The 14976-nt window shown below is 24.1% G+C and overlaps 1 protein-coding gene across 1 annotated transcript; it reads left to right on the top strand.

Annotated features, from left to right (window-relative positions):
• Nucleotides 1-271: 271 nt before the first annotated feature.
• On the top strand, nt 272-14876 carry LOC113553484. The gene is made up of 12 exons (XM_026956880.1): nt 272-389; nt 550-558; nt 1494-1502; nt 7183-7209; nt 7471-7512; nt 8182-8241; nt 8886-8933; nt 9175-9213; nt 13845-13868; nt 14025-14045; nt 14473-14532; nt 14785-14876. Exons 1-12 carry the CDS (start codon nt 311-313, stop codon nt 14874-14876), a joined length of 510 nt encoding a protein of 169 aa, XP_026812681.1. The 5' UTR covers nt 272-310.
• Nucleotides 14877-14976: the final 100 nt, after the last annotated feature.

Below are 14976 nucleotides of genomic sequence, written 5' to 3'. Positions count from 1 at the left end.
AAATAATTAAAAAAATGTTGTGTTGTTGTTAGTAACTATTGCTGGTATAGTTGATTGTAATTTTCCATATGTGTAGAGTGTACCTTATTTTTTAATACATCTTAAAAATTTAAAACTTAAATTAATATTTTAATATAATATTATTTGTATAACATACATATATTAAATGTTTACGTAGTTGTTAATTGCTCAACACCAACTTCTTATATTGTATCAATTCAGTGAATAACCATATAAGTATTAAATTATTCATTGCACAGCAAAATTAATGCTCGTTCTTTTTAGTTCAGATAATCGTTAAGTTATAACTATGATTAGTTATAAAGTATTAACAACATTAACTGCGTTTTTAATTATAAGCTATGGTTGTACTGCTAGTAAAGAAGAAGGTAATATCAATCAATAATTTTGTAATTGAATTAAAATCAAGTAAAAATCATAACACTAATATATTTTGTTGTAATAAAGAGTATAATAAATATTTATTGATTTTAAATACTCATACGTTGAATAATAAATAATAAATGAAATTCAATTTTTTTTTTTAAGATTATACTAGTAAGTTTACTGATTTTAAATTATTGAAGTAAAATTACTAAAATACAATTTATTTTTATAAAAACATTAAAACACTATTATTAATGTTTCAATGTAAAAATAATCTGCTAAATATTTTATTAAATTATTGGAATAATTTTTTCATTTTCATATTTCATACACCATATTGTAGTATCTATCCAATGCCGTTCATCTCATTTAAATGTTATTATGTTTATTTTTTTTAATTTAGAGGGCTGTATCTTGTTTTGAAATCTCTGATTATTATTTTAATATAGCTGCTTGGTTTTGTCGCGCGTATAAGCTCTATATCATTTTAAAACTAATTTTGATGTCTTCTTCTTACTCTTTTTTCTAACCTGTTCGTGTGTTATAAGCGTTTATAATAATTGTATCAAAAATATGACCGGCTAGTCATATATGATGTATTATTAGGTCTTTTATTGTCGTAAAATCTTTTATTTGTGATAATGTCCCTCACTCACGACATATACCACACCATTTTCATGTTTCCTACCCTTTTATTCCACTATAGAATATTGTTTTACCATTTTTTTCATACTTCCGTCATTTTGCAATCTACTATCTTTTAGTATTAGTATATTAATATTTTTTTAAATAAAATTCAGCAAGTACTCTAAATTTAAATTTTCTATGTTTGTATAAAGTCCTAATATACCCTGTTTCAATTTTTATTTTATTTTCCAATTCCTGTAGTTGTCCATTTATTCAATTCTGAGGCTTATTCTGTTAATTAGTATAACATATATATTTTTTTATGTAGGATTGCTAGCCCTACTGAACCCTCGTCCTTAGGAGGAAAGGGGCTGGTTTCGCCATACCCGTAATACGAATGAAACTATAGGTTTGCTCTGAGGGGAATTTAATGTAATTAATAATTATATTTATTTAATTTAATCTTATTTATGATTTAGAATGCTGTGGTAAGAAATAATATTAGTATAAAACACATTTTAATAAAATAATAATAAATAAAAGTTTATTGCAACAATATCAATTACAAGATTAATATTAGAATAAATATCAAATGTTGCGAATCATCCTATAAACAAAAAAGCTTAAACGCGGATGAGTTGAGTTCTATTAAAGTAGGTATAACAAAAAGTGCAAAAAATATCAAATAACAATTTAGTTATGCCAATTGTGCGACATTATAAAAATCTAAGATAGAACATTAATTACATGATTTTTATATAGATTAAAATTAATAAAAGAAAAAAGATTTATATTATATACTCGTAATAATAAAACACCTTTAATAATAGTGTTTGATTACCAACATTAGTTTTACTTTGGGGTACATTTAGGTTGTTATTATTTTTTAGTCTTGTATAGTAAACATGCGATGGATGATAATCCTTGATTAAGTTTTTAATTTGATATATATATATATATAAATATATTATAAAGTTTGACGTTCGTATGATATCTTAAAAGGTTGAACATTAAAAATTGTATGCATTAAATTTGAAGAAAAAAATCTTGGTTTATTTAAAATAATTTTTATTAAAGAATTTATAGTTGTATATAATACATTAATGTGACTGGAGTATGTACAACTCCAGAGCAAAGAGCTATATGAATAAACTGATTGTGCTAAAGCTAAGAATACTACCCTGAATGTTTTAAGATCTAAGGTGTTACGGAGTGTTTTAAATTTATAAAATAATTTTCGTATTGAATTATTAACAGAATAAATATGAACTACAAATTTTAGTCTGTGGTCAAAAATGATACCTAAGTATTTAGTATTATACACTCTCTCTAAAGAAACACAATTGCAAGATAAATTTAAATATTTACAACTATAGGAATGTATACATAATTGAGAAATAGAACTATATGACGTACTTGTATAATTAGAAATATTAAAAATAACATATTTAGATTTACTTAAGTTCAATTGAAGATTGTTATTGTCACACCAATTTTTAATTAAATCCAGACATATATTCTATTCTTATATTAATTTATTATAATCTTTATTCTTTACAAGAACAACTGTATTGTCTGCATAACTCGAAACATTAGCATTTAGGTTTAAGTTTTAAAGTTCATTAATATAAATAATAAATAATATCGGGCCAAGAACAGTACCTTGTGGCACCGAAAAACTATTAGTATTTATTATATCACTCAAGGTTCCTTCAATAAGAACTTGTTGAGATCTATTTGAAATAAAAGATTTAATTAAGTTTAGAGCATTACCATACGCATCGTAATATATACTTACGTGTTACATGTGTGTAATGTTGTGCAATGTGTAAAATTTTTATTTTTTGACATTAACATTAATTTATTAATTTTGATAGTTTTTACGTATAGTTTTTTTAAATTTAGGTAGACATGAGTCAAAACTAAGTTTTAAGTAAAATTTTAAATTTAATTATATACTTTCGTATTATTAATTAATTTTTTTTTTTTTTTGTTGCATTAGAATTGATATTTGATTAACAAATGTACCTGAAATATTTAAATAATTTTGAGTATTTTAGAAGGGTTTATATATATTTATTATTTTATTTATTTTATTTTATTTTTAAATATAAACGGACGTAAGTCCTTAACAATATTTTGCGTGTATACACGGTTATAATAATATAATGATGTCATAGGAAATGATAAATTGTATACTATTATAATTGTAATTGTGGTATATTTATTTAGTTTTATTTTCAATAATTGTTTTTATTTTCACAGTAGAAGGTATTTCTGAATTCCAATCCAATAGAAATTAATTCATATATAATGTTATATTTTTATTATAATAAAAGTTATAGTAAAGAATATTACAATAATTTTCTGCGATTTTTCACATTTTTGCAAATGTACTTATTACGTTATTAAAATTGATTGTTATTGTGTTATGTTGCTTTTTATGCTCAATATTGCCAAATTTGATAGCCGGTCTTCAGTTGCAGTTGAGCGAAGATAAACTTTGAGAAGTTTTAGCCGATTAAAACTTCTTTCTGCAGTTGCACTGCTGTCTGGAGGTGTATATAATATTTTATGAAAAATATATAAATATTTGAATATTAAGAAACCACGTTTCGAGATATTATGGACTTCAACGCTTAATTTAATTTTAATGGTTCAGTTTCATTATAAATATTATGGTAAACCAGACAAAATGAACGGTATTTCACTTGTATATCCATTTAATCTATATGTCAACTTCATAAAATCTTAAATGTTTATTTGAAATAAAATTGTCATATGAGTTTTCTTTAGACATTTTATTTTTTGTATTTAATATTTAAAATTATTTAACAATGTTACTATGTATATTTTGTAAATTAATCCAAAATAACAAAGTATTTATGTAATACATTTAACATTTTCATCTGATCAAAATAAAACCAACGGTTGACAAAAATAATATACGAATATTGTTATTGTCTTATTGATTAGAATTATATATAGTGTATGTTATAAATATTTAATATACTTTAATAACAAAGATTATAGACAGCGGTAACAATGGGGTAAACCCAGATTGAATTGAATATAGTATAAGTGAAAGCTGAAGACATTCATGTCAACTAAAAATGAAATTTATTTAGACCCATTAAATTTATTTACATTTGATTTTTCATTAAAATTTGGTTGAGGTAGCCTTCCATATAAAGTCATTGGCTACACTAGGTTTAGGTTTTTTATTTGATACAAGTAGGTGGTAATAGCGTTTAGTCAATTACATACGATCATATGTCGCTAGAGTTGGAAGACTTGTTTTGGAGAGTTTTTTGGTATAAGATATATATTAAAGTATGTGGGCATTTAAATATTTTTATACTTAAATACAATATCATAAAATATATGATACGAAAAAATGATGTAGTGCAAGAATAATAATATATTTACATGTCTGATGTGCACTGTGATGTGTGGAAAAATAATTAAAAGTATTTAAAACATGGGCATTTATGACCATTACTACAGCATCATTAACTATCATCAGTTATCATATTGACACATAATTTCCTACAGGCTAGAACGAAATAATAATTTATTTCATCAAGTAACTATAATTTTAATCTGGGTTTTATTTTAAAATGGCAACGTTTTTATAAGGACATATTTTTCAACAAATACATTTTGAAATATATTCAGAGTCCGACATTATTATGGAATATTAATAAAAATTCAAAATATACGAAAAATATGTTAACATTTAATTTTTGAACTCGTTAGATTATGATTCAAATGTATATATCTCATTCGGCAACTTTTTGATGAACTCAGTAAAAACTTGAAAATTCATGCACTTCCTGGCCCTAATTCATGACTCAATAAGGACAGGTTACGTCAGGATTACGTAACCTTATAAACATCTTAAAATCGATGATTATATAAATAACTTGCCAAAAATTAAAAAAAGTCGGATTTAATGAAATTAAAATTATAAATATAACTATAAAATAAAATAAGTATTATCAGTACTACCTAAATTAAAAAAAACTATACGTAAAAACTATCAAAATTAATAAATTAATATTAATGTCAAAAAATAAAAATTGTACACATTGTACAATATTATACACACGTAACACATAAGTATATATTATGATGCTTATGTCACTTATTAGAACGATTCTTAATTCATTAAAGTGCAATCAGGTATCTGGAATATTGGATTTGGTAACAAAATGGTTACAAAATGTTGAAAATTTCGAATCAATCGAATCAATTTGAAGGATTTCTGTTTACACGTGTGACGTCACTGTGATGACCGGCCGACTTAAAACGATTTTCACAGGATTTGAGTTAAATCAGGGACCTCGAATTTCGTATTACATTTGGTTACAAAATGATTACAAAATTATGTGAAAATTTTGAATCAATCGAATCATTTTGAATGGTACCGGATTGCGCTGGCGTGACGTCACACTAGCACCCGGAATTAAAGTTTGAAATTCTGAACTTCCTAGTAAGTTAAAAAAAAAGTTTTTGTGGTTAAATTTCGTTACATAATGAATACATAATCTTGTGAAATTTTGGTGTAAAAAATCACAACTTGGGGTGCTGGTGTGACGGACCTCTTTTTTAATACATTTTTCAAAAATTTTAGAAATAGTTAAAGTTAATGCTATGGATCTGTAGTTACTACATAGTTTTTTGTCACCTCATTTAAAAAGAGGCAGAATAAATAGTGTCTTGTAGTAGAGTATTTGCCAGAGACCATAGAAAAATTATAAATAATAGATATAGGTATTGAAATTGTGTCAACCGTTTTTTTAAGAATAAAATTAGACAAATCATTTGTAAAATATGAAGAATTTTCTGGAATTTTCCGAATAAAGTTAGAAATTTCAAAGGTGTTTATTCGATCAAGATAGATAGAATCATTTATATGGCTGTTTTAAATTAATTCATTCCAATTTAATTTATCATAATTACTAGTGTTTATCTCATCAGAAATATTTTTTCCAACATTAATATAACAATTATTTAATTCGTTTAATATTTCAGATTTGGTAGTTTTTTTTTTTTTTTTTTTTTAATCTAGAAAATTATACAATCTGTACAAAAAAAAAAGTACAATAAGCATAAGTGATGGTTATATTTAATTTAGTTTATGAGCTTGAATATCTTGAGGGAAGAACCAACCAGCGAAGGCACTTCGGCATGAATTTACAATTTATTTATGATTTTATTATTTGATTAAATAAGATTTAATACTTGATTTAAAAGTGAAGTTTTCAGGTCCAACGAGGGCTATGAGTTCTGCACGTAAACTTACAAAATCTAAAACTCCTTTGACTATTATAGGTGGAGGTAGATGGGTAGTTTTTTCCTGTTGGGGGTTTGATTCGGAGTCGTTTATTTCGGAAGTTGGGTTAAATGTGGTTGTGTCGACTTCAATTGATTCGGTTTGCGATAGAACTTCAAACCGATTCCTTGATGTGAATATTTTTTTATTTTTGGTTGTTTTTTGTTGTATGTTAGTTGGTGAGTTAGGCTCTGAGAAGTTTGAGTGGTTTCTTTTTCCGGCCCGTTGTTTCCAGTCATCATTAATTGAAATATTTGAATTTGTTTGAAGAGGTGGAGGGTTCAAGTCAGAAGTAAGATAAACTATAAATAATAGGTAGAAAACACTGCACTATAGACCCGATAATGATTGCAACGATAATAAATTGAAAAATACTACGATAAATACTAAACAACATTAATCAATGTACAACCTTCTAGCACGAGAGCTAGATTGGGACTGACATTTTTATAGTTTATTTGCGTAAAATGATCATTATATAGCAGTGATTATTCAAAAAACTCTACTCTTTCCATTCATATCACACTTTTTTTTTACAATCTTTTAGATTTTGATCGGAGTAAAATCTTATATTTATTTTACAATGATATACATGTTTATTTGTGTTTTACTGTCCATCAAAAATAAAATAAAAAGGTGGTAAATGGATACCGCCGATTTATTGTATAGCAGGTGTTGAGTGGGTTACCTAACCTAACGATAGTTTGAACTAACTTAAATTGTTTTTGAATTATTATTTGTTTAACTTTTATCATATTATTGTAAATCATTTCAATAAAAAAAAATTAACATTGTCGATATAATATTTTCATGTCATAAATGTCTAACAGCTGAATTAAAGAGCGTTGAATTTTCGGGTATGTATAAGTTTTAGATAACAAAATGTTAGTTGTAGCTATTTGTTATATAAATTAAAAGTATTTTCATTTTTGTTAGTTCAACGTTATTGTCGTTCAGTGTTATAACTTTTTTTTTTATGTTTGATCAGGATAAAATAACTAAAACTTTTTTATAACGATCATAACAAATCAACCGAATAAAAAAAAAAATTTAGCTTTAGACGTAAGACCACGAAATACAAAGTATTAATAAATGGATGATATATTTCATTTAAACAGATAGTAATGGATTTTTGAACGCCTGTATTATAAGGTCATTTGGTAAGTAATTTAAAGTGAAAATTATCTATTAAAACTAAATACATTATCTTTAATAAAATTTTCTTTTACCAAATGATAAATTTGAATACATTTTTTTTAACAAAACTGATAATTAAAATATTTCAAGTTACAATTATTTATAGCAAGTCAGTTTGGGTACATTTAAAAAGCAATTTTCACTTGATTTCACGTCAATACCATATTGCCGCTATTGGTGGACGGATAAAATTTTATTATTTTATCAAGATAATGTATCTCATGTTAAATCCATATAAATATATTTCTGATTTATTTTATTTTGTTGTTGTGTATACTTTGTAGCTCACATTATGCAAAATTCCCAATAAATTGTTTTCTTTCGAAAAATCTTAATTCTTATCTTTACTGGTTTTCGTATTTGATTAGGTTGTATTATAATATAAATCGATCTAATATATTTTCTGCAAAAATGTACATGGTAAATTTATCTGGTTTAATATTTATAATGTTTAAAATTCCCGAAACCACTATTCCAGGAGTATCTTGTTATAGAGTCATAAAGATATCTTACTTTCGTGTGTACCCTATATAGCAGTATTATTATTTTATGCAACTAATTTTTGTTTCGTGAATATTACGGTATAATGTACGTTACCCTGGATTGTTATAATGAAAAATTGACTATTTTAGAACAAGAATCTGACTTTATACGCCATTTGGAAAAAAAATTTCCTAAAGTTAATTTAAGCGGTGAGTTTTATAAAAATTATTATAATATATTACAGAGTAGTATCTATGGTTTATGATGTAATTAAAATCACACTATTTAGCATTTTAAATTTGGCCAATAATACCAAAATATTTTAATATGGTTGAAGGTGGTATAATGGGGAACCTAAGAGAAACTTGTTGCTATCCTAATTCATTGTTTAACGTGCTATACAAATGCCGATGTCTTTAATTTTCATTATTTAATAAACAATCAAATCGATAAAAATAAAAAGTATTGAATATGACTGTGCGCTATCTATATGGCATATTTTTATTAATTCTATTATAACACTAAGACAAAATAACATAGAGCTATCTTAAGAATTATATTGCATTCATCAGGCCAATACTTATAGTCGTTACAATAATAATATTTTTATAGTAGGTAAAATCGCAATAAATACAAAAATATCACATTGATTTTATAACTTGACTTATGTTTGTCTAATAAATATTTTATTAATTATTAAAGATTTTGTGCAGTTGAAAATAATATATATTAATAGGAATAATATAATAAATATTTCTTCTTACCTCTATAAATAAGGGCTTCCCTACTGTGAATATTACAAGTGTTAATTAATTACATAACAAAAAAAATCATAAAATATTATATTTTGTAGAAAATATAATAGAATTCGTACAAGAAAACTTTCTGTTAATATTATGTGGTAAGTAGATACTTCATTAATAGAAATGTTTTTATGATTATAAGATATTTAAATAATTAGTTTATAAAATTAAATCAAGTATTTGAATTAAATTGTTTGTGTATAATGTTAAAAGAAAATGATAACCCGATTAAATATTATATTTTTATACTTAATTTTTAATTTGTTTATTTCTTATTATATTAACTGATACAGAGTGTATATTATTGTTTTAAAATATAAAAAAAAATCTGTTTATAAGACGATCTATCAAGTCCACTTACATTTTGTCAATTACGTCGTAAGTTATATTATAAACAAATAAAAATCAAATTTTATCAAAAAAATAATTTATTTACATTTTTATTCCTACAAACTACCATAGGTATGTATTATCAATAATAACTTCAGAATAATTTTGTATTATTTATGATTTATGAGATATATTATGTAAATAGCTTAAAATTGAAAATAATTGTGATTTAAATTTTGATATTTTTAAATTTCTGTATACAATAATTTTGAGGAATCTCAAACTTTTTAAAATTTCTTTTAATTACATATTTTATAACGTGAATATTATTTAATTATAATAGATATAATAATAATTTGTTGTAGAATATATTTTTATTAATCGTTCATAATATTCTTAAAACTTGTATCTTTAAAAAAAAAACCTTATTGCTACAATGTGTTTTAGATTTAATAATTTATAATAAAATATATTAATGGGAATTATATTGTAATTTAAGGGAAAGATGGTAAGCCCAATATAATTTTACAATAATTACAATATAAAAAATAATTTAAATATTGATCTTCCTACATTTGTCGAAAGAAGTTTTGTTAAATCATACGCTTTGTAAATAATTAATTGATATGCAATTAAAGTAATTAACCCGTCGTTGGTGTCGCTAATATTTTTACACCGTTAGTGTCGTGTTAGCGTTTCGCTCACCTATTAAAATACACGTGTGAGCATACAAATATACCATGGTACTGACAAATTTCAATTTTATACGGCTTTAGTATAATGATAAAATAAACCAAAAATAAAAAACAGTATAATTATAAAATATACGGTAAGTAGACTTTATTTTTAAGAATATTAATTAATATATTTTATAACAAATCAATAATCAAAAATTTACATTTAATTAATATCAAATTATGTTTATACGCTAGAATTTACAGATTTTTATGTTTCGTTACTAGGTATTATTATAATTTTTACTAGATTTATTTTAAAAGTATAAGATTTAAATAATTAGCTAATAACCAGTTTGTTGCCACTAAAATCCAATATTATAACAAATGTATAAACATCTTAATAATTTATAATTTATAATTATTTAATATTTGATTATATTTGTATAGTCTCTATGTATCACGGTAAGACAATAAATTAGATTATTATTATTTAGTACATTTTGTGGTGGCATTATGGATTTTATTAAAAAATATTAGAGAGAAAGCGGCCATCAACATCGATTCTTATAGAAAATAGGAAATATACGCCAAAAAATTTATTAATATCGTCAGAATAGTTAATCACGTAGGAACTATTTCCTAGCCAAATCCTCAACAATGACTGCTTAATAAAAAACGAACATTTTCTATTAAATAATATAATATTTAAATAACAAAAATTTACTTATTCCATCATTACACCAATATACATCATTGTCTATGTTCATTGAATAACCCAATCATTAAATATACCAAATCGAACTATTTTCATGAAAAATTCAAAATCTGATTTATTTTTATGATACATTAAAACGTATTAATCAAATTTTTATGTTTATAAATATATAGACATTAAAGGTAAGTCCATAAATATTCCATTATTATATTATCTGCATACCAAAAATAGATCCCCCTTTATTAACTATTATTAATAATTGAAATAATTATAATTAAAATTTTTTGCCATTAAAATTCAATATAATGACAAATTTGTAAACATCTAATAATTTATAAATTATAATTATTTAATATTTGATTACATTTATATAGATATGATAACGTATAAAAGTAAGACCACAAATTAGATTATTATAATAATTTATTAGTAATGGACAAGATTACAAATTTATGAAATACAGTGAGTTGTTATGATAAATTTTGCCTTCAAATAATGTGTCGTATAAGTGGAAAAAAACACTGAAGATATGAATGGGAAGATTGATAAAAGAAGAACTGTACAAGAAGGAATGGAGCTAAAAATACTATAACGTTAATTTGGTTCGAATTACACCTACAATTACTACTGAATTAACAATCATAGGTATTCTGCTTTGTACCCACACTTTATTACTTACAATATAACTATATACGTACACCGGCGTATCACATCTAAACAATTACATCGATTAATCACTAGTTTTTACTTTCCCGTGATCGTATATCACTTAATCTGAATTGCATTTAAAAAAAGGTACGCATATATTTAACAAAATTACACCGAGAGACGTTTCCAATGCCCCATAAATTAATTTCTTAACCATGTCTTTGTCAGTAGCAATTAAGAATAAATTAAATACTTTTCTGAAACTATTTGTTTAATTTGCATTTGTCTTTTATTTTAGTGTGTAAAAGTAAGATAACAGTTATTTTATTAAATAAATTTTAATCCTACCAATAGTGATATAAAAGTTATTTTTCAAACATATTTTACAACTTCAGTTCTAGTTATTGATTTTTAAAATAGATCGGTTCAAATTAAAGTAGATTAAAAAATAATCTAATAAGTACTCTTGATAATCATAATATTTTCTCTACCCCAGTGGTTCCCAACTCAACAATAGGCACGGACCATTTTTATAAATTTTTCACCGTCACGGACCACTCCCTAATTTCAACCCTCCCCTCTTTATATCACTTATTTTTTATAGTTTTATATATAGTTTATAATTTCTGGGTACAAAATAAAATCAGAAATACAGTTTATGTCATAGAAAAATATTTTAACCTATTTATTTAAAAAATTAATTTAATAAAAAAAGGTGATATTAAGTCAAATGTTACATTTTACAAACTTATATTAATTAACTTATTCAATGAGAAAAAAATATAACAAATTTATATTCTTGGGTATTAATGTGACTTATTAGGGCATGCTTCTTTTACCAGTTGTAATATTCTTGGAACGATGCTGTTGCTAAGTGCTAATCGCATATCATCACTTGGATTCATACGATTTCGTTGTTTATTTTTTATTGATAATAGTGAAGAGAATCCTTGCTCATATAAATATGTGGTTGAAAAAACCACGAGGAAACGTAATGCTGTTGGCTGAATGTTTGGATATCCCTTGGCCTTTTTACACCAAAACTCTTCTAAGCTTATACTATATTCAAACGAACTCTTCAAGTTGCTGTCGTTCTGAAGATCTATTAATTCTTCTTGTATTTCTTCTTAAACGTTGTTGACTTCGATAGTGAAAGGATTACGAATTAACTTCTTAACAATATCAGTGTCTATTACACCATATTCTGGAAAGTATCTGGTAAATTCTTCTTTAAGGACTCTTAAGTGTTCTAATACATTATTCTGAATATCTTCTGTAAAATATTTGTAGTGTTCGTCATCAATAAGAACTCGCAGTGTAGGAAATACAGAATAATTTTTCACCTGACTTTTGTCAATCCAAAGATTTATTTTGCAGACAAAAGCGCGAACTTTATCTTCAAATACATTGAAAACATTGTGCTACATCCGTACTTTCGTCAAACTGAAGAACAAACCAGGGAGATTTTTTTATGAGGCATATTTCCTATTCGCAATTTTACAGTGTTATTTGATAAAGGAATGTCTTGAATTCTTTTTGCTGCTTCCTTACCTAAAATCTCTTCTGTGGCTTTCAACAAACACGGTTTAATCAAAGTTTCACCAATAGTATGAGGTTTTTAGATTTTGCAATTAATAGGGAGATCTCATATGAGGTATGAAGCACTTTTTCAGAGGTTTAAATAAATGTTAATTAATCAAACAACGCACAATAAAATACTTTCTTTACGAAGTCATGTAGTGTACTAACTTACGATATGACATATAAATATAATACGAGTAAAATAATAATATTTGAAATACTAACAATGATAAAATACGAAACGTAATACCTACGTGATAATATTATCGACAGATAATACATAGACATAACTAGTAACAGTTACCGTGATATAGTAGTATAGTGGAAATACGCAGTTAATATTTATCACAATTCAGCTATACCCGCATGAGTGAATGTTATTTAATAGGGTAGAGTATACCCTATTTAACTGTGTATTATTTTTATGATGATAAGGTGAAATTAAAATTAATAAAATGCTAAAATACTGTGAGAATGTGAGATCAAAAAGAATATCATAAAATCACCTATAAAATATAACGATTTGATAATATACGATAATAAAGATAAATTAAAACAATTTTAACTTTTGTCCGTAACAAATACATTTTTTATTGATTAAATTATTATTCTTTAATTATTATAATAATACTTAATGAAGCTAATATAAATATTAATTTATTGAAATATTAATTTTTAAACAGAAAGTATCCTAGAAATATATAAAAGCAAGTATATTATTACTACTATTATAAATATAACTTTTATACAAAAAAAAATATTAACAATAAAATAGATTCAATGTGGATCATAAAATATTAGAATCACAATTTAATGAGGAATATTTATCATTAAATAACATACAAAATAAATGAAATAAACTGGGTATTAAAGAATAATCTGAGAATTATATATTTTTTAATAGGCGAGAATCAATATAAAAATGTAATGAAATCATTAGACCTAGGTAAAAACGTTTGTGTACAAATTGTTGTATGGTTTAGTAGACTATAAGATATTACGAAATAGTCATATACATGACGTAATTCTAATTAAAATGTCCTTATTATATTTTGTAGAATCGAAAGGCGACGTGGGAAAAGGTAAACATAAAGATAAAATTAAAATGAAAATGTTTTTCTTGAAATTATATAATATTTATAGTAAAGTGATGAAAAGTGCTAAATTTAACAGAACCTAACCTAACTACACATTAAGCTATAATGGCTAGAATAATGCTTATTTTTCCATTGTTATAGAAATCATAAAAAAGTGGCCAGGTAATTTAAATTTATATAACTATTCTAGAATTAAAAGTTTAAAATAATAATTTAAATAATACTTTATATTATGTATAATAAAAAAAGTTTACCTACCGCTTCGTAAAAAGAAGGATCACCGTTGTCGACAGATTAAATAAATGTCTTAAAATTCATAAAAAAAAAAAAATTAAAAAAATTGAAATCTTTAATTATCTATAAATTGCTAAAATAATACTTAGAAAATCATATATTGGTAAGGTTAATATCAATGAAATTATCAACCTACATAAATTACTTTTAAAACATTGGTTGTGCAAAATGAACATTTACTTCTAAATCAAGATGATCTACCTAGTTATTTATTGTAATTTTAAAGTAATTCACATTCTCTAATAACAATCTTCATATTACCAAAATATTTGAAATAAATCATTATTTGTTTTAGAACCTGTACAAGATTACCATAATTCTCTAATAGAACGATTTAATAAAATAAATAAAATATGTACGTATTCGTGTGCAAAATATTAATATAAGAATTATATTTTAGTTAAATAATAAAATAATTGCATAATATTATTCAAACTTGCGTTTAACTAAACAGACGTATTATAGTAATTATAGTGAATTTGTAACAAAATTGACTCAAAATATATAGAACAGAAAACGGTTTTTATATAAATAATTTAAGAATTTTAAATAGCTATAATAAAATTAAAACAAATACATGTTTGATCGAAATTATTATTGCTTCTAGTTGATGAAGAATTCTTGACTTCAAAAATATGGTGCATGAAAAAATGTAATATTACCGAAAAGGATTTAAGCAGCATGAAGATATTAGAATAAATATTAGTTTTATTGTAATGTTATTTATAAGTTTCGTTGTATTTCAAACACATATCTATATAATAAAAATAAAACAGGGTACCTATATAACTCCCGTTTG

This window comes from Rhopalosiphum maidis, chromosome 1 (assembly GCF_003676215.2).
Source record: "Rhopalosiphum maidis isolate BTI-1 chromosome 1, ASM367621v3, whole genome shotgun sequence".
Classification (NCBI taxonomy): domain Eukaryota; kingdom Metazoa; phylum Arthropoda; class Insecta; order Hemiptera; family Aphididae; genus Rhopalosiphum; species Rhopalosiphum maidis.
Note: the sequence above shows the minus strand (reverse complement) of the source record. Positions and strands in the feature narration are given on the sequence as shown.

What these genes read in the sequence shown, in the direction of transcription:
- LOC113553484 (XM_026956880.1), top strand. Translation starts at nt 311, where the DNA reads ATGATTAGTTATAAAGTATTAACAACATTAACTGCGTTTTTAATTATA. An exon ending in AAAGAGCGTTGAATTTTCGG is followed by an intron (nt 7,210 to 7,470) that starts GTATGTATAAGT and finishes TCATTTAAACAG; the next exon opens with ATAGTAATGGATTTTTGAAC. An exon ending in CTGTATTATAAGGTCATTTG is followed by an intron (nt 7,513 to 8,181) that starts GTAAGTAATTTA and finishes TGACTATTTTAG; the next exon opens with AACAAGAATCTGACTTTATA.